This window comes from Octopus sinensis, linkage group LG29 (genome assembly GCF_006345805.1).
Source record: "Octopus sinensis linkage group LG29, ASM634580v1, whole genome shotgun sequence".
Classification (NCBI taxonomy): Eukaryota; Metazoa; Mollusca; class Cephalopoda; order Octopoda; family Octopodidae; genus Octopus; species Octopus sinensis.
In genome coordinates this window covers 6,949,705-6,971,487 of record NC_043025.1, presented here as the reverse complement: position 1 = coordinate 6,971,487, position 21,783 = coordinate 6,949,705, and the positions used below count along the sequence as shown (strand labels likewise).

The 21,783-nt window shown below is 41.9% G+C and overlaps 1 protein-coding gene across 1 annotated transcript in view; it reads left to right on the top strand.

Annotated features, from left to right (window-relative positions):
- Positions 1–21,783, top strand: part of LOC115226006 (protein polybromo-1) — a 115,543-nt gene that overhangs the window by 76,738 nt on the left and 17,022 nt on the right. The window contains exons 8-9 of the mRNA XM_036514796.1: positions 1,881–2,093; positions 11,170–11,239. Coding sequence (XP_036370689.1) covers positions 1,881–2,093; positions 11,170–11,239 — 283 coding nt within the window. The remainder of the gene's footprint in view (positions 1–1,880; positions 2,094–11,169; positions 11,240–21,783) is intronic.

Sequence of the window (21,783 nt, the reverse complement as noted above, 5' to 3'; positions counted from 1 at the left end):
GTGTGTGTTTGTGTATGTATGTATACCAGTGTGTGCGTGTGTATCAAAATGTTTGTGTGTCTGTGTGTGTGTGTGTGTGTGTGTGTGTGTGTGCATGTGTAGAAAAATGTTTGTGTCTATGTGTGTGTTTGTGTATGTATGTATGTATGTATACCAGTGTGTGCGTGCATATATAGCAACATTTTTTTGTCTATTTTTCTGTATGTATGTATAGGCGCAGGAGTGGCTGTGTGGTAAGTAGCTTGTTTACCAACCACATGGTTCCGGGTTCGGTCCCACTGCGTGGCATCTTGGGCGTCTTCTGCTATAGCCCCGGGCCAACCAATGCCTTGTGAGTGGATTTGGTAGATGGAAACTGAAAGAAGCCCGGAATATGTGTGTGTTTGTGTGTCTGTGTTTGTCCCCCTAGCATTGCTTGACAACCGATGCTGGTGTGTTTATGTCCCTATGACTTAGCGGTTCGACAAAAGAGACCAATAGAATAAGTACTGTGATTACAAAGAATAAGTCCCGGGGTCGAGATGCTCGACTAAAGGCGGTGCTCCAGCATGGCCGCAGTCAAATGACTGAAACAAGTAAAAGAGTAAAGAGAGTATACCAATGCGTGTGTGTGTGTAAAAGTGCATGGCTTAGTGATTAGAGTACTTGGCTCACGGTCACAAGATTTTGAGTTCAATTCCCAGGGCGGCATTGTTCCCTTGAGCAAGACACCTTCACGTTGCTCCAGCTGGCAGAAATGAATAGCAGGTCCATCCTGGTCACTTTCTGCGTCACGCTGAATCTCCCCGAGTACTATGTTAAGCATATGTGTGTCTGTGGAGTACTCAGCCACTTGCACGTTGATTTCACAAGCAGGTTGTTCTGTCAATAGTGCCACCTGGAACCCTCGTTGTTGTAACCGGTGGAGTGCCAGTCGCCTGTGCCTCTCTATGTTCTTACTTTGTATGTTTTTATCTGTTTGTGTGTCTCTATACCCACGTATACCCATCTATTTGTGGGTGTATACAAACTTAGTAAATATGTATGTTTGTCTGTGCCTCTGTGTACGATTTATGTGTGTATACCAAGACCTATATATATATATATATATAATATATATATATATATGAGTGTGTGTGCTTTGTGTATATATGAGTGTGTGTGCTTTGTGTATATATGCGTGTGTGTGCTGTGTGTATGTATGTATGTGTGTGTGTTTTTATATATATATATATATATATATATATATGTTTGTATATATATATATATATATATATATATATATACATGTTTGTATGTATATATATATATTATATATATATATATATGTATTTGTTTATATATGTATATATGTATGTATATATATATATATATATATATAATATATATATAGATATATATATATATATATATACACACACACACATACATGCATACACACACACATATAAGGTGACTGTGTGGCAAGAGGTTTACTCCCAGCTGCATAGTCCTGGGTTCAGTCCCACTGCATGGAATCTTGAGCAATGGCATGGCATCTTCTACTATAGCCTCAACCCAGCCGAAACTTCTGTGAATGGATTTGGTAGATGGAAACTGAAAGAAGCCCATCGTGTATATGTGTGTGTCTGGGAGGGTGTCTTTTTGTCTTTGTGTTAGTGCGTGTGTATATTTGTGTATGCATGTGTATGTGCCCAACTGTGCATGGTCTATGTGTGTAGATATATACTAGAATTTGTATATTTCTATGTGTGCATTTATGTGTTGATTGGGCAGGTGGCTTAATCAAAGCCAAAATTTGTTGATTGATTGAACGCTTATTGATCTATTTCAATCTTTGTTTATTCGTTTACTTATTTGCCTCCTCTTCTCTTTTCCGCTCCTCTCCGCCACCGCTGTAGAGAGTTACAGAACATCCAGAAACACTGCCTAAAAGACCAGTGCGAAACCGAGAGTGACCTGTCCAGTTGGCAGGGCAGCACTGGTTCCTACGACGAGGACTGCTTTGACTACGACGACCGAACTCTCTGGTCCTTATATTTCACTGTCAAAAACTACAAGAACGCCCTCGGTCAAAACTTGGCTGAGCCATTTTACAAGTTACCCAGTCAAAGGTAAATGTTTGACGTTATTATTATTATTATTATTATCATTATTATCATTATTATTATTATTATCATTATTATTATTATTATTATCATTATCATTATTATTATTATTATTATCATCATTATTATTATTATTATTATTATTATTATCATTATTATTATTATTATCATTATTATTATTATTATTATTATCATTATTATTATTATTATTATTATGTCTTTTTATAATTTGCATGTGAAATGGAACAGTGGGGTTGGTTGTCATTATCAAATAAAAGGTGTTCCAATTATGACCATCCTATCTTTTATTCAGACGTTGTATATCTAGGACATGGGTTCTCAGTCATTTCTCATCTGTGGACCCTTTTGATTACTATTTTATTCTGGTGGATCCCTCTAGCCATTCGATGTTTAAAAACTAGTTTCGTAGAAACTTCTTTCAAAATTCCTATTTTGTTTTTCACACATTAACTTGTGTAGGTTGAACAATGTAAAATGTTAGAGAAAGAAACCCAGCTGTTTCTTGCAATACATAACCAATACATACATCTAAAGCAGGGGTTCTCAACTATTTCTTATCTATGGACCCCTCTAATAACTATTTTATACTGGTGGATCCCTATAGACATCCAATGTTTAAGAATTAGTTTTATAGAAACTTCTTTCAAAATTCCTATTTTGTTTTCCACACATTAACTTGTGTAGGTTGAACAATGTAAAATGTTAGAGAAAGAAACCCAGCTGTTTCTTGCAATACAGACCGATACATACATCTAAAGCAGGGGCTCTCAACCATTTCTTTTATCTATCGACCCATTCGATTACTATTTTATTCTGGTGAACCCCCGCTTGCCATTCGATGTTTAAAAACTAGTTTTGAAGAAACTTCTTTCAAAATTCCTGTGTAGATTGAACTATGGAAAATGTTAGAGAAAGAAACCCAGCAAGAACATAACAGGTGACAACAAAACATCTGGACAGTTAGATGATACAAAAAAGGACAAGAAAAAACCAAGGACGGGTCATTCAGAGCTTCCTATCCTCAGTCAAGTTCTAGATCATCTTTGTAGTTTCGGCAGGTTACACTTGAAACTGCTCCAATCTGGCTGGCCCCAAGAAAATCTAAGCTAAGAGCACTAGTAGTTAATGAATTGTATGGTATACACCTGGTAGTTTGCCAGTAGAACACCTTCACCGGCTCAGTGTTTGTTGGATATTTGATCAATGAGAGAGACCAGAGATGGAAGATACAAGAATCCTTATTGATCACTACGATCGTTTTGACCCATCTAACATCGATCCTTCGAGTAATTTCAAGAGGTGTCTTGTTAAAACAAACTTTTAATTAGTAAAGGAGATGAGTTAAAAATGAGAGGGAAGTGAAAAACAATTTAATGTATGGCCGTTGCCAGCCTGGCCTGGCCCCTGTGCTGGTGGCACGTAAAAAGCACCATCCATTCGTGGCCGTTGCCAGCCTCGCCTGGCCCCCGTGCCGGTGGCACATAAAAAGCACCATCCGTTCGTGGCCGTTGCCAGCCTCGCCTGGCCCCCGTGCCGGTGGCACATAAAAAGCACCATCCAATCGTTGCCGTTTGCCAGACTCGTCTGGCACCTGTGTGGGTGGCACATAAAAAGCACCCACTACACTCATGGAGTGGTTGGCGTTAGGAAGGGCATCCAGCCGTAGAAACATTGCCAGATCAGACTGGAGCCTGGTGCAGCCTTCTGGCTTCCCAGACCCCAGTTGAACCGTCCAACCCATGCTAGCATGGAAAGCACCCACTACACTCATGGAGTGGTTGGCATTAGGAAGGGCATCCAGCCGTAGAAACATTGCCAGATCAGACTGGAGCCTGGTGCAGCCTTCTGGCTTCCCAGACCCCAGTTGAACCGTCCAACCCATGCTAGCATGGAAAGCGGACGCCAAACGATGATGATGATGATGATGTCATCATCATCATCATTTAACATCCATCTTCCATGCTGGCATGGGTTGGATAGTCTGTCAGCAGTTGGTGAGCCAGAGAGCTTTATTAGGTCCTGTTGTCTTCTTTGGCATGGTATTAAGGCTGGATGCTCTTCCTAATGCCAACCATTTTGCAGAGTGCACTGGGTGCTTTTTATGTAACACCAGCACCAGTGCTTTTTACACGGCACCAACACCAGCAGGGTCTCCAAGCAGCTTGTGAGACCTTGACTTCTCAACTGGGAGATGGAATGAAATCAAGAGAACTGGATTTGTTCCGGGAGAGGTTAGAATATAATAGAGGGCCAAAAATAGGTGTTTTACTGTTGTAATCCAACGTCGAACTGTCAGAATGTCCACTCCAGTATAGCAGTATAGTTGGTTAGACAAGTAAGACATGACTATCTATGGCCGACTTCTCCAACTACTTGACTCCTTTCGTCACAGTATTTGTAACAACTGGCACATACCACTCGTCATGTGGAAGAGGTCTTCTATTACTATTATCATCTCCATAACACTTACTATAGAGGAGATACTTGTTTATCCCAGTCAGAATTGAAAGGCGAAGAAGGAGAGATAGTTAATGGATTGATAAAAATACTGTACAAATCAATTGCAAAGTGGTATCATCATCATCACCATCATCACCTGCATTTAATGTCCACTTTCGAAGCTGGTATGAGTTAGATGGTTTGAGAGGAGCTGGCTAAGCTGAAGACTGCACCATGCTTCGCTCTTTGTTTTGGCAGGGGTTTTACAGCTGGATGCCCTTCCTAACACCAACCACCCTGTAGAGTGAACTGAGTGCTTTTTACATGGTACCAGCACAGGCAAGGTCAGCCATGGCAGGTTTTTTACAGCTGGGTGCCCTTTCTAATGCCAAACACCCAGCAAAGTGGACTGAGTACTTTTTACATGGCACCAGCAAAGGCAAGGTCAGTTTTGGCATGGTTTTTACAGTTGGATGCCTTTCCAAATGCCAACCACTTGACAGTGTGGACAGAGTGTTTTTTTTATATGGCACTAGCACAGGTGAGGTCAGTTGTGGCAAGGTTTTTACAGTTGGATGCCCTTCCAAATGCCAACCACTTCACAGTGTGGACTCGATGCTGTTTACATGACACCGGTATTGGCAGGATCGCCAAGTAACTTGCAAGACAAAGATCTTTTGAGAGGAGAGGGGGGCATTGGAGATGATCTTATGCCAGGTGATGAAAGGTTATTGACAGAGAAACAGAAACAGGTGTCTATGCAAATTGAAAATGGTAAGCAAATTTTTAATTGCATCATCATCATCATCGTTAACGTCCGTTCTCCATGCTAGCATGGGTTGGACGGTTTGACCGGGGATCTGGGAAGCCAGAAGGCTGCGCCAAGCCCAGTCTGATCTGGCAGTGTTTCTACAGCAGGATGCCCTTCCTAATGCCAACCACTCTGTGAGTGTAGTGGGTGCTTCTTACGTGCCACCTGCACAGGTGCCAGGCGAGGCTGGCAAACGACCACGGACGGATGGTGCTTTTTACATGCCACCGGCACGGGGGCCAGACAATGCTGGCAACGGCCACGATCGGATGGTGCTTTTTACATGCCACCTGCACAATTGAAAACAGTGTATAAATTAAAAAAGGTTATGTTGTTAAATTCAAAAAGGGTATGAGTGAAAAACCGAAGGGACGTCTGAATTTAAAATAGTATTTTAATTTACAATAATACAATAATCTCTCTATATATAAACGGCAGTTTGTCTGTGTGTGTTTCTGTGTGTCTGTTTGGTTGTACCCTCACCCTGACCATGGCTTTCAACCGATTCTGATGAAACTTGACACACACATAGCCCAATGTCATAATTCAAAACTAACGCAGAGAAAATTTTGAAAAGTTCCCCCAGTTCTGAAAAAAATCGATAAATTCGACATGGGGTCGAGAATCAGAAAGACAAACCACAGACTGTGTAGGGGACGCAACTCGACCTTTTTAACTCTCAAAAAAAAATTTACCATAATTTTTTTTCCAGTTTTTTCTATTTTTTGGCTATAACTCCCTAAAAATGCTTTATAGTTATTTCCCTTACAAACCTGAGCAACGCCGGGCGATACTGCTAGTATGTTATATTTGCCATTATGTTACCCTGTTTATGTTGAAATTCTCTGCATTTCTTTCAATTCATCATCATCATCATCGTATAACGTCCACTCCCATGCTGGCATGGGCTGGACAGTTTGACACGGAACTGGATAGACTCCAGCTGTCTGTTGTGGCATGGTTTCTATGGCTGGATGTCCTTCCTAATGCCAACCACTTTACAGGAGTGTGCCAGGTGCTTTTTACATGCCACTGTCACAGGTGCGTTTTCGTAGTACGTACACGAGTGCATTACTGTCGCACTGGCACAGGTACTTTTAAGTGGCACCGGCACCTGAAAGGGCAAGCCTGTATGTGTGGGGAGACTGCAGTTTTACTTAGCTTGACATGTCATATCAATTAATTGTTAAAATATCGCCAGGATATTTCTGTTCAAATACACTGCTTTCGTTTCAGTTAATTATGAAAATATTACTCTTTTACTCTTGTCAGTCATTTGACTGTGGCCATGCTGGAGCACCGCTTTTAGTCGAGCAAATCGACCCCAGGACTTATTCTTTGTAAGCCTAGTACTTATTCGATCGGTCTCTTTTAGTGAACCACTAAGTTACGGGGACATAAACACACCAGCGTCAGTTGTCAAGCAATGCTGGGGGGGACAAACAGACACACACACACAGACACACATATATATATACACACACACATATATACAACGGGCTTCTTTCAGTTTCCGTCTACCAAATCCACTCTCAAGGCTTTGGTCGGCCCGAGGCTTTAGTAGAAGACACTTGCCCAAGGTGCCACGCAGTGGGACTGAACCTGGAACCATGTGGTTGGTGAGCAAGCTACTTACCACACAGCCACTCCTGCACCTACTTAATGTTAACATCGTCACTGGTTCATTGAACTGGTCACCTCCATGGAATGTCATAAGTCGTGTATACACATACTGGTGTGTGTGTATGTGTGTGCGCACTATGCTTGTCTCCCACGCTTGCAGCCCATTGCTGCTTTATTATCTTGATCTCCTGTCCCCCCCCCGCTGCCAACTGTATGTCCTTGTTTGTCCCTTCTATGTTTAGCCCCCCCCCCTTTTTTTACTTGTTTCAGTCATTTGACTGCGGCCATGCTGGAGCACCGCCTTTAGTCGATCAAATCAACCCCGGGACTTATTCTTTGTAAGCCTAGTACTTATTCTATTGGTCTCTTTTGCCGAACCACTAAGTGACGGGGATGTAAACACACCAGCATCGGTTGTCAAGCAATGCTATGGGGACAAACACATAAACACACACAAACACACACATATATATATATATATATAATACATATATACGACAGGCTTCTTTCAGTTTCCGTCTACCAAATCCACTCACAAGGCATTGATCGACCCAGTGCTATAGCAGAAGACACTTGCCCAAGGTGCCACGCAGTGGGACTGAACCCGGAACCATGTGGTTGGTAAGCAAGCTACTTACCACACAGTGGGCAATAAAGAAATAAATGTGGTCCAGTCTCCGGTCATAGTCCACCATTCAGTCTGGATGGCCATCAGCAACAGATAAAAATATGTACAAAGAATTGTTTCTGAAATTCCTAGTCCTTTGCCGGTGCCATGTAAAAAGGACTTGTACTGATGTCACGTAGGAGTGCATCCTGTGATACCACGTAAAAGCACTCAATACATGCTGTAAAGTGGTTTGCATTAGGAAGGGCATCCAGCTGTAGAAACTCTGCCAGATCAGATTGGAGCCTGGTGTAGCTCCCCAGTTTGCCAGCTCTTATCAAGCCATCCAACCCATGCCAGCATAGACAATGAATGTTAAATGATGATTAATTTAAGCTCTGAGATGTACTGGTTTCGGAATCCCACAGCTTCACCAATTTCGCTTTTGTTCCAGGAAAGCTTTTAGCCTACAGCAGACATTTGATATACCAGCGCCGCTTTACTGGCACTTGTGCCTGTGGCACGTGAACAAAACATTCGAGCGAGGTCATTGCCAGTGCCACTGGACTGACTCATGTGCAGGTGGCACGTGGGAAACACCATTTTCGAGCATGGCCATTGCCAGTACCACCAGACTGGCGTCCGTGTCGGTGACACATAAGAAGCACCAATCAATCACGCCTGTTTGCCCGCCTCCTCTGGCCCCTGTGCTGGTGGCATGTAAAAAGCACCCACTACGCTCACAGAGTAGTTGGCTTTAGGAAGCGCATCAAGCTGTAGAAACTCTGCCAGATCAGATTGGTGCCTGGTGCAGCCATCTGGTTCACCAGTCCTCAGTTAAATCATCCAACCCATGCTAGCATGGAAAGCGGACGTTAAATGATGATGATGATCATGATGTTTGAGCTGTGACTATGAGCAATAGTTTTGTCTAGCATTTAAACCAACCCCCAAATATTCTATTAGTTTTATGTTCAAACTGGCCACATTTGGCTTCTCACCCCTACCCTACAATGTCGTTATAAAAGTAAACAATCAAATCATCATCTTGAAACTATGAGACGATGCATGATTAATTCAAAACAGTAAATAAATAAATATTAAATTTGACAGAATAACCTGAATGCTAAATGGTTAACCTTTCAGCATTTAAACCAGCCATATCTAGTCTAAATATTCTGCTTTATGTCCAAATTGGCCAGCTCCTGTTTCTCACACTTACCATACAATGTCATTCTAAAAATAAGCTTTCAGATCACTGAAATCACAAATTTTTGGGATAATGAAGGATTAATTCAAGACAATAGGTGCAGGAGTGACTGTGTGGTAAGTAGCTTGCTAACCAACCACATGGTTCCGGGTTCAGTCCCACTGCGTGGCATCTTGGGCAAGTGTCTTCTTCTATAGCCACACAGCCACTCCTGCGCCTATATATATACATATATATGACAGGCTTCTTTCAGTTTCCATCTACCAAATCCACTCACAAGGCTTTGGTCGGCCCGGGGCTATAGCAGGAGACACTTGCCCAAGATGCCACGCAGTGGGACTGAACCCGGAACCATGTGGTTGGTTAGCAAGCTACTTACCACACAGCCACTCCTGCGCCTATATATATACATATATATGACAGGCTTCTTTCAGTTTCCATCTACCAAATCCACTCACAAGGCATTGGTCAGCCCGGGGCTATAGCAGAAGACACTTGCCCAAGATGCCACGCAGTGGGACTGAACCCGGAACCATGTGGTTGGTTAGCAAGCTACTTACCACACAGCCACTCCTGCGCCTATATATATACATATATATGACAGGCTTCTTTCAGTTTCCATCTACCAAATCCACTCACAAGGCTTTGGTCGGCCCGGGGCTATAGCAGGAGACACTTGCCCAAGATGCCACGCAGTGGGACTGAACCCGGAACCATGTGGTTGGTTAGCAAGCTACTTACCACACAGCCACTCCTGCGCCTATATATATACATATATATGACAGGCTTCTTTCAGTTTCCATCTACCAAATCCACTCACAAGGCATTGGTCGGCCCAAGGCTATAGTAGAAGACACTTGCCCAAGGTGCCACGCAGTGGGACTGAACCTGGAACCATGTGGTTGGTAAGCAAGCTACTTACCACACAGCGCCTGTTGACAAATTTTTTCTATCTTATAAGAGTAATATCATACAATCTTTCTGTTGTTTACACAGCTATCATGCATTTGAAATATTACTTTGTTTTCTGTATGATATTATATGTTTGTGTGTGTCCATGTGTCACGTAGTTCTGAGTTAGTGTGGCACTTTGAGCAAGTGTCTTCAACTATAGCCCCAGGCTGACCAAATCCTTGTGAGTAGATCTGGTAGATGGAATCTTGCAAACCACCCAAGCTCTCACCCAGGGCTGAATTAAGACCCATTGAGGCCCTAAGCACTTAAAAGATTTTGGTGTCCCCATAAAAGATTATGTAATTCAAAATATAAGCAATAATCTTTATATATAAAAGTCAAGTTGTGTGTCTGTCTCCTACGATTTAGATTCTTAACTACTCCCACATTTTGCGGTGCAGTTTAACCAAAACCGGGTATCTTATAGTCGTGATTCATATCGAGCCCTTCTGGGTATTAGCGCGCGTCTACGATGAGTCTACAATTTAAAAAATAATTTACCATCAATTTTCCCCATTTTTAATGCATTTTTGGCATATATAAGGGAAGTAACTCTCTAAAAATTTATTATTAAATCTCAGAACATAAAAAGCTACAGTAACCCCCCCCCTGCTATGTGGTTAACCATATTGAAATGGCTATTATACTTTACATCTCTAAAAACATCTACCTAATCCAGTCACAAAGTTTTTGGTAAGCTCGATGCTGTAGTAGAAGAGACACGCCCTAGGTGCCGTGCTGTGGAATTGAACTTGAATCCATGTGGTTGGGAAGCAGAGTTGTTTAACCCTTTCATTACTGTATTTATTCTGAGATGATCTGTGTTTCTTTCAATTAATTTTAAATATAACAAAGGATTTAGTAAAATAACTTAGTTATCATTCAGCTAGTGTTAGGAACATAAACTGTGACTAAGGTTTGGTGGAAGATTTTAATTCAGAACTTTTGAAAATAAGACATTTGTACCCAGAGCCAGAGGTGGTTTCAGCCAGGTTGGTATCAAAAGGGTTAAAAATATCCTGGTGACTAACCCTTTTGTTACCATATTTCTATTGAGATGCTGTGTGTTTCTTTCAGTTACTTTAAATATAATAAAGAATTTAGTAAATTAACTTATTTATCATTAAGCTAGTGTTAGGAACATAAATTGTGACTAAGGTTTGGTGAAAGATTTTAATTCAGAACTTATGGAAACAAGACATTTGTACTCAGAGCCAGAGCCGGTTTGGTAACAAAAGGGTTAACCACAAAGCCATATCTGATAGAAATAACCTAAAGTTATAAAGGTTTGTGTTTTGAAGAGCTGTAGGTTTGTGTTTTATACCAGAGCAGTAGGTTTGGCCCCATGTAGCACCATTGATATCATGTGACCTGTCATCATTATTTAGTTATTTACTGGTTTATTTATTCGTTTTAGACAATATCCGGATTACTATGAAGAGATTAAACAACCGATGGCCCTGTTTAATGTTCGCAAGAAGATAAAGGTAACTACTTTGATTCTTATCTTTCTAATTATCCATCTTTCTACCCTATGTCTCTCTTGCTGCCTTGCTGTCGCTCTCTATTTGCTCTCTGTCTGTCTGTCTCTATTTTTTTTTTACCACTATCCACTGTCTTGTCTGTCTGTCTGTCTCTCTCTCTCACTTCAGCTGTTGCATCATTCTGTTATCTCCTGAAAAAAAAATTTGCAATCTGTGATATTTGTAAACCTAGCAAACACCCTAGTGCCTTTCGAATGCTTGAGGAAGCTGCTTCATGCTTGCTTGATTTGCTAGAAATAGCAGCCAAATCTTTCACTCCCTCATTGTCTGTCACTCTCAAGTCATGCTTGATTGTGGAAAAATAATAGGAAAAAAAAAAGGAACAAAAAAAGAGAGGCACATTGAATAATGTAGTCCTTGATACACTTTGCTTGTAAGAGAAAGAACAGATTGGCCATACCTAGAACAACCTCCATCATAAGTTTTTCTGGATAGAGCCTGACTTAGGGTTAAGCAATAACAACGATGAAGAACATACTAGATAGTATAGTCTGAGATAAACTATGCCAGAATAAGAGATGTGGATCTAAACAGAGACACACATTAACCCTTTTGCATTCAGCTTTCTCTGTCAAATTTAATGCTTATTTACTCTTTACTCTTTTCAGTCATTTGACTGCGGCCATGCTGGAGCACCGCCTTTAGTCAAGCAAATCGACCCCGGGACTTATTCTCTTGTAAGCCCAGTACTTATTCTGTCGGTCTCTTTTGCCGAACCGCTAAGTGACGGGGACGTAAACACACCAGCATTGGTTATCAAGCAATGCTAGGGGGACAAACACAGACACACAACCACACACACATACATATATATATACATATATGGCGGCGAGCTGGCAGAAACGTTAGCACACCGGTTACGCACTGGGGTCGATGTAATCTACTTAATCCGTTTGTCTGTCCTTGTTTGTCCCCTCTATGTTTAGCCCCTTGTGGGCAATAAAAAAACATATATATACATATATACGACGAGCTTCTTTCAGTTTCTGTCTACCAAATCCACTCACAAGGCATTGGTTGGCCCGGGGCTATAGCAGAAGACACTTGCCCAAGATGCCATGCAGTGGGACTGAACCCGGAACCATGTGGTTCGTTAGCAAGCTACTTACAACACAGCCACTCCTGTGCCTATTTATTCACATTGTTTTGAATTTATCATACGTTATTGTGCGATTGTATATTATTAGAATGACATTGCAGGGTAGGTGTGAGAGGTCTGATCTGGTCAGTTTGGACATAAAACACGAAGAATATTGGGGCCTGATATGACTGGTTTGAATGCTAACGTATATATATATATATATATATATATAAATGCTAACGAGTTAAATAATGTAGTCCTTGATACATCATGTCTGACTAAAAGACCGGATGGTCACGACTGGAACACTGATGATAGGTCTACAGGACTAGGACTGACCTGGGGTTAAACAACAGCAACAACAAGGAGGGACATACATTAGATAATGTAGTCCTAGATACACTATGCCTGAATAAAAGACTGGGTGGTCATATCTGGAACATCTCTCATCATAGATCTGCTGGATGAGAGCTGACCTGGGCTTAAACAACAACTAAAGCCATCACATTAGATAATGTAGTCCTAGATGCACTATGCCTGAATAAAAGACTGGGTGGTCATATCTGGAACATCTCTCACCATAGATCTGCTGGATGAGAGCTGACCTGGACTTAAACAACAACTAAAACCATCACATTAGATAATGTAGTCCTAGATGCACTATGCCTGAATAAAAGACTGGGTGGTCATATCTGGAACATCTCTCACCATAGATCTGCTGGATGAGAGCTGACCTGGACTTAAACAACAACTAAAACCATCACATTAGATAATGTAGTCCTAGATGCACTATGCCTGAATAAAAGACTGGGTGGTCATATCTGGAACATCTCTCACCATAGATCTGCTGGATGAGAGCTGACCTGGACTTAAACAACAACTAAAACCATCACATTAGATAATGTAGTCCTAGATGCACTATGCCTGAATAAAAGACTGGGTGGTCATATCTGGAACATCTCTCACCATAGATCTGCTGGATGAGAGCTGACCTGGACTTAAACAACAACTAAAGCCATCACATTAGATAATGTAGTCCTAGATGCACTATGCCTGAATAAAAGACTGGGTGGTCATATCTGGAACATCTCTCACCATAGATCTGCTGGATGAGAGCTGACCTGGACTTAAACAACAACTAAAACCATCACATTAGATAATGTAGTCCTAGATACACTATGTCTGATTAAAAGACAGGATGGTCACAGCTGGAATACTTTTGATGAGAGGTCTACTGGACTAGGATTGACCTGGGGTTAAACAACAGCAACAACAAGGAGGGACACACATTAGATAATGTAGTCCTAGATACACTATGCCTGAATAGAAGACGTGCTGTGACACCTTCCTCAGCAGCATCTTGGTGTCTTCAGCCTCCAGCCCAGGCTCCGCTGCCCTTCAGGTTTAGAAAATCAAATTGTCAAGGAATCAGTCACTCTCCGACAGGTTTATAGTTGAGCCTGTGGCAGCGGATACCTCCAGCATCTGTGGCCCCCGGACCATATTCCTGCTCACTGCTATCAGGGCTAAGACTGCTGTCTGCAAGTGCAAGCCCCATGGGTCAAAGGGCCTGTTCAGTGCAGCATCTCTCATGCCATCCTCTGGGGCAACACCTTTACCATTTCGTAGCCATGAGGTGGTCTGACTTACAAGAAAATTGTATGTTTCACTCCTTAATGTAAAGTTACTCCATATATACTCTTTACTCTCTTTTACTTGTTTCAGTCGTTTGACTGCGGCCATGCTGGAGCACCGCCTTTAATCGAGCAACTCGACCCCGGGACTTATTCTTTTGTAAGCCCAGTACTTATTCTATCGGTCTCTTTTGCCGAACCGCTAAGTAACGGGGACATAAACACACCAGCATCGGTTGTCAAGCAATGCTAGGGGGACAAACACAGACACACACACATATATATATATATACATATATACGACGGGCTTCTTTCAGTTTCCGTCTACCAAATCCACTCACAAGGCTTTGGTCGGCTCGAGACTATAGCAGAAGACACTTGCCCAAGGTGCCACGCAGTGGGACTGAACCCGGAACCATGTGGTTGGTAAACAAGCTACTTACCACACAGCCCCTCCTGCGCCTATATATGTATTTCTATTAAGAAAAAAAAATAAAGGTTTGTTTTGATAAAGACAGGGTGGTCATTGTTGGAACACTTTGGTCAGCTCAGAGCTATGAGCGAAGACACTTGCCCAAGGTGCCACACAGTGGGACTAAACCTGAGAGAACTTGGGAAGCAGACTACTTAACCGTGTTATTAATATCATTTGCTTGTTTCAGTCATCAGACTGTGGCCATGCTGGGGCACTGCCTGGAAGAATTTTAGTGAAATGAATTGACCCCAGTTCTTACGGGCTTCTTTCAGTTTCCGTCTACCAAATGCACTAATGAGGCTTTGGTTGGCTTGAGACTATATTAGAAGACACTTGCCCAAGGTTCCACGCAGTAGAACTGAACCTGGAACCATGTAGTTGCGAAGCAAGCTTCTTACCACATAGCTACATTTTTTTTTTTTTACTTGTTTCAGTCATTTGACTGCGGCCATGCTGGAGCACCGCCTTTAATTGAGCAAATCGACCCCGGGACTTATTCTTTTGTAAGCCCAGTACTTATTCTATCGGTCTCTTTTGCCGAACCGCTAAGTTACAGGGACGTAAACACACCAGCATTGGTTGTCAAGCGATGCTAGGGGGGCAAACACAGACACACAAACGCACACATGCACATATATATATATATACATATATACGACAAGCTTCTTTCAGTTTCCGTCTACCAAATCCACTTACAAGGCTTTGGTTGGCCCGGGGCTATAGCAGAAGACACTTGCCCAAGATGCCACGCAGTGGGACTGAACCTGGAACCATGTGGTTGGTAAGCAAGCTACTTACCACACAGCCACTCCTGCGCCTATGTGTAGGATACATTTTTGCTTTCAATATACTAATGAGAAATTTGATACTGATGTCATTACCTCCAAGCTAAACAGCACCTTTCTTCTCAACAGCCGTCTCAGTCAAGTTTTCATGCTGCCCTTCCTCATCAGTCTGCCCCTCTTTCTCCTTCCTCCTTCAACTGTCCATTTGATGGCGGTCCTTGTTGGTCTCTTCAACATCATCATCATCATTTATATTTCTTTACTACCCACAAGGGGCTAAACATAGAGGGGACAAACAAGGACAGACAAAGCGATTAAGTCGATTCCATCGACCCCAGTGCATAACTGGTACTTAATTTGTCAACCTCGAAAGGCAAAGTCGACCTCGGCGGAATTTGAACTCAGAACGCAATGGCAGACGAAATACGGCTACGCATTTCGCCCGGCGTTCTAACGGTTCTGCCAGCTCGCCGCCTTGATTCATAGTGTATCTAGGACTACATCATCATCATTTAGCGTCCGCTTTCCATGCTAGCATGGGTTGGACGGTTCAACTGGGGTCTGGGAAGCCAGAAGGCTGCATCAGGCCCAGTTTGATCTGGCAGTGTTTCTACGGCTGGATGCCCTTCCTAACGCCAACCACTCTGAGGGTGTAGTGGGTGCCTTTTACGTGCCACCCGCACAGGTGCCAGACAGAGCTGGCAAACAGCCACGAACGGATGGTGCTTTTTACGTGCCAGTAAGCATAATAATAATAATAATAATAATAATGAAATTATTGAATACAGTGCTCAGGTGCACCACAACTTGTCAGAAAGTGAGTATAAAGTACATGCAGTAATGTAAAAATGTCTGGAAAGCGAACAATTTATGAGTCAGATACATGCTTGTGTGTGTATGGAGGGGAGAAAATCAAGTGTAGTGTTGGCGGATCTCAGGAAGCATGGAAGTTTTGAAGGATGCAGTGCTCCGACAACTAACAACTGATGCCGGCAGTTTGTTCCATGCTTAATCTAGCTGTGATGGTGTCATGTAGTTCACTCGAGCCAGCTCTTCTCATGATTTCATTATTTATGATGTAGTCATGCCAGGTGATCTTCAGGAAATTTCTGAGTCACCTACAATGGAAATGATTTACCATATTTGCAAATTTTGTCTGTCTGTTTCCATATTTCATACAATGTGAAATTTAATGGAATTTAAATTTAAAAAAAAATTTTTTTTTATTAATTAGTCTTCTCGTTATATTATTTTGTATAAGCACCATACAATGTAAATATGTCACCGTCATAATTATGGTACCTCTGTACATAGTAAATGCCGCAGAAGTTGGCACATGGTGATGGAAGGTTTGTCATGTTATGGCGGCGAGCTGGCAGAAACGTTAGCACACCGGGCGAAATGCTTAGCCGTATTGCGTCTGTCGTTGCGTTCTGAGTTCAAATTCCGCTGAGGTCGACTTTGCCTTTCATCCTTTCAGGGTCGATAAATTAAGTACCAGTTACGCCCTGGGGTCGATGTAATCGACTTAATCCGTTTGTCTGTCCTGGTTTGTCCCCTCTATGTTTAGCCCCTTGTGGGCAATAAAGAAACAGATGGGGGTTTGTCATTGTGTCCGTGTGCCGGCTGCTATGTCATTGCAGAATCAAGGTGCACAGAAGAAGGGCAAGGATGAAATGCTCTTCAGAGACAGGTGAGATGAGCTCAGTGTGGTTAGGAGCAAAAAGGAATGATTGAAAGAATAGGAGAGGAATACAGCAATTTGCTAAACGTGACAGGACCTGGTGCAGCCTTCTGGCTTCCCAGACCCCAGTTGAACTGTCCAACCCATGCTAGCACGGAAAGCGGATGTTAAACGATGATGATGGTGGTGGTGGTGGGGGAAGAAGACTCAGTTTTAAACTGTGCAAGGTTATCTGGTGGTCTGTGTAGGCAAGCAATAAACTTACCCAGAAGTTTCGAGTTCAGTACCCACTAAAAGTAGCATTTGAATAACAGCAAGAGGACACCACTAGGGGGTCACTACCTATTTCTTTATTACCCACAAGGGGCTAAACACAGAGGGGACAAACAAGGACAGACATAGGTATTAAGTCGATTACATCGACCCCAGTGCGTAACTGGTACTTAATTTATTGACCCCGAAAGGATGAAAGGCAAAGTCAGCCTCGGCGGAATTAGGAACTCAGAACGTAAAGACAGACAAAAAAACGCTTAGCATTTCGCCCGGCGTGCTAACGTTTCTTATTTCTTTATTACCCACAAGGGGCTAAACATAGAGGGGACAAACAAGGACAGACATAGGTATTAAGTGCGTAACTGGTACTTAATTTATCGACCCCGAAAGGATGAAAGGCAAAGTCGACCCTGGCGGAATTTGAACTCACAACGTAACGGCAGACGAAATACCGCAATGCATTTCGCCCGGCGAGCTAACAATTCTGCCAGCTCGTCACTACCTAATGTGCCCTGCTCCCTTAACCCTTTAGTATTTAGATTATTTTTTTATTTTATCTAGTTTCAGCTCACGAGCTGTGGCCATGCTGGGGCACACTCTATTAAATGTAACTAACTCCGTTGGTTACGACGACAAGGGTTTCTGTTGATCCAATTGATGGAACACCCTGCTCGTGAAATTAACGAGCAGGTGGCTGAGTACTCCACAGACACATGTACCCTTAATGTAGTTCTCAGGGAGATTTAGCATGACACAGAATGTAACAAGATCAGCCCTTTGAAATATGGGTACTATTTACTGTGGAGTGGAGTGGAGCAATGTGAAATAAAGTGTCTTGCCCAAGGACACTACACGTTGCCAGGAATTGAACTCATGACCTTACGATCGTGAGTTAAATATTCTAATAACTTAGTATGGTAAAAAAAGATGATGAAGATGTTCCTTCTTGGGTTGGCTTTTGTTTAAGACGGTGAGATTTGAAGGAGATTTGGCTGGTATTTCTAACAGGTGTAGCAACCTGTATATCCTCCTTGTTGGCTCATACATTTGTTTGCAAAATAAGACAGTGTTATTTGAGAGGGATTTGGCTGCTATTTCTACCAGGTCTAGCTACGATGTAGAGGACTTCCTCATTGGCTCATACATAAGGCAGTAGGGTGTGATTTGAGGGAGATTTGGCTGCTATTTCTAGCAGGTCTAGCTACCATGGACAAGTCTCCCTCATTAGCTCATATACACATAACACATACATAAGACAGGAAGGTGTGATTTGACGGAGATTTGGCTGCTATTTCTAGCAGGTCGAGCTACCATGTAGATGTCTCCCTCATTTGCTTATATTTACATACATAAGACAGGATTTGACGGAGATTTGGCTGCTTTATATATATATGGTTAGATGATTTAGTGTCTATTTTTCAGCATATTGGCAAAGAAAATTTTTCTTTTACTTTTATTTATAATTGTATTCATAATTTTCACCTTAAAAGTTATTTTTCAAATGCTGGCTTTTGATAAAATTTTTCAATAAAATTTAATCTTTATATTAGAAGTATATATAGGCGCAGGAGTGGCTGTGTGGTAAGTAGCTTGCTAACCAACCACATGGTTCCGGGTTCAGTCCCACTGCGTGGCATCTTGGGCAAGTGTCTTCTGCTATAGCCCCGGGCCGACCAATGCCTTGTGAGTGGATTTGGTAGACGGAAACTGAAAGAAGCCTGTCGTATATATGTATATATATATATATGTATGTGTGTGGTTTAATATAGGCATAGGAGTGGCTGTGTGGTAAGTAGCTTGCTAACCAACCACATGGTTCTGGGTTCAGTCCCACTGTGTGGCATCTTGGGCAAGTGTCTTCTACTATAGCCTTGGGCCGACCAAAGTGGATTTGGTAGACGGAAACTGAAAAGAAGCCTGTCGTATATATGTATATATATATATGTATGTGTGTGTGCATGTATGTTTGTGTGTCTGTGTTTGTCCCCCTAACATTGCTTGACAACCGATGCTGGTGTGTTTATGTCCCCGTCACTTAGCGGTTCGGCAAAAGAGACCGATAGAATAAGTACTGGGCTTACAAAAGAATAAGTCCCGGGGTCGAGCTGCTTGACTAAAGTTGGTGCTCCAGCATGGCCGCAGTCAACTGACTGAAACGAGTAAAAGAGTAAGAGTATATCCAGCCAAAATCTTCTGCCTGCTTTATGTTCAAACTGGCCAGATCTGGCTCCTCACACCTACCCTGCAAGGTCATTCTAAAAAAATCAAGTTATCACATCAAAGTCTCTCATCAAACTACAAGACAATGCCTGATTAATTCAAAACAACATGCCGGTGGCACGTAAAAAGCACCCACTACACTCTTGGAGTGGTTGACATTAGGAAGGGCATCCAGCTGTAGAAACACTGCCAGATCAGACTGGGCCTGGTGCAGCCCCTGGCTTCCCAAACCCCAGTCGAACCGTCCAACCCGTGCTAGCATGGAAAACGGATGTTAAACGATGATGAAAAAAAAGCATTAGTTTTGATAGAATAATGTGAATACCAAAGGGTTAAAATGAATGTAAACAAGGTAAGTACATTTTTATGATATCATACATTTCAAGACTGACTGACCGATGTAGTCTCTGTATGGTACTGTGGCATAGAGGACATTAAGAGTTAAATCAGGCTTCTGGAGATCAAATAACACTAGCCTTGGTTTGAATCAACACTTTGCACTAGGATTGCATTATTAGACATTATATAAACACTTTATCTAACGTATTATACAATGTTTATCCTTTTTCATCATCATCATCATCATCATCATCGTTTGAACTCAGAACATAGCAACAGGCAAGATACATCATCATCATCGTTTAGTGTCTGCTTTCCATGCTAGCATGGGTTGGACGGTTCGACCGGGGATCTGGGAAGCCAGAAGGCTGCACCAGGCTCCAGTCAGATCTGGCAGTGTTTCTACAGCTGGATGCCCTTCCTAATGCCAACCACTCCGTGAGTGTAGTGGGTGCTTTTTAAGTGCCACCTGCACTGGTGCCAGGTGAGGCTGGCATCAGCCATGGTCGGATCGGTGTATTTTACGTGCCACCGGCACGGAAGCCAGTCGAGACGGCACTGGCTTTGGCCACGATTCGGATGGTGCTTTTTATGTGCCACTGGCATGGAAGCCAGTCGAGGCGGCGCTGGCATCGGCCACGATTCGGATAGTGCTTTTTACGTATCTCCAGTCCAGGGGTCCTGGCATCTGCCGGATGCCAGTCATAGGATTGGTTCAATTTCGATTCCGATTTCACTTCTCTCTCATTAAGCCATTAATGGCCTATAATCTTTTATAACCAAGAATAAAGCAACAAGAATGGATCAGTAGTTTAGTACAATTGTTTCATACTATAAACATTTTATTTAAAGCTGCAAATATTACAGCACACATAATGTCAAGTATTCTTCAGCTAAATTTCATATAGGTTTTCTAAACATCTTAGAGATTCTTTTGAATCTAAATTGCTTTGCTGAAATTATAATCTTTTATATGTAATTTCGGTGCTTGTTTTGGCCTATAGTTAGGATCTTTCACCTACAGTTTCAAAATTCCTGCCTATAACGAGCAATATTCTGTCTGTAGATAACACTCTTTTGCCTATAAGTTGTAATCTTTGGCTTATAGTTAAAAATTTTGGCCTATAGATTACCATCTCTGGTCTAAAGACTATAATTTCAACATTTTGCCCGAAAATTGCAATCTCTAGCCTATAGGTTATAATTTGCTTATAATTTCAACATTTGGCCTGTAGAATACAACAATCACATCATTGAAATCTGAAAGCTATGAGATAATGCATGATTAATTCAAAACAAGGCCAGATCCAGCCTCTCACACCTACCTTACAATGTCATTCTAAAAATAAACAATCACATCATTGAAACATCAGAGCTATGAGATAATGCATGATTAATTCAAAACAGGGCCAGATCCAGCCTCTCACACCTACCCTACAATGTCATTCTAAAAATAAACAATCACATCATTGAAATCTCAAAGCTATGAGATAATGCATGATTAATTCAAAACAGGGCCAGATCCTGCCTCTCACACCTACCCTACAATGTCATTCTAAAAATAAACAATCACATCATAGAAATCTCAAAGCTATGAGATAATGCATAATTAATTCAAAACAGGGCCAGATCCTGCCTCTCACACCTACCTTACAATGTCATTCTAAAAATAAACAATCACATCATTGAAACCTCAGAGCTATGAGATAATGCATGATTAATTCAAAACAGGGCAGATCCTGCCTCTCACACCTACCCTACAATGTCATTCTAAAAATAAACAATCACATCATTAACATCTCAAAGCTATGAGATAATGCAGGATTAATTCAAAACAAAGGCCAGATCCAGCTTCTCACACCTACCCTACAATGTCATTCTAAAGATAAACAATCTCATCATTGATATCTCAAAGCTATGAGATAATGCATGATTAATTCAAAACAAGGCCAGATCCAGCTTCTCACACCTAGCCTACAATGTCATTCTAAAAATA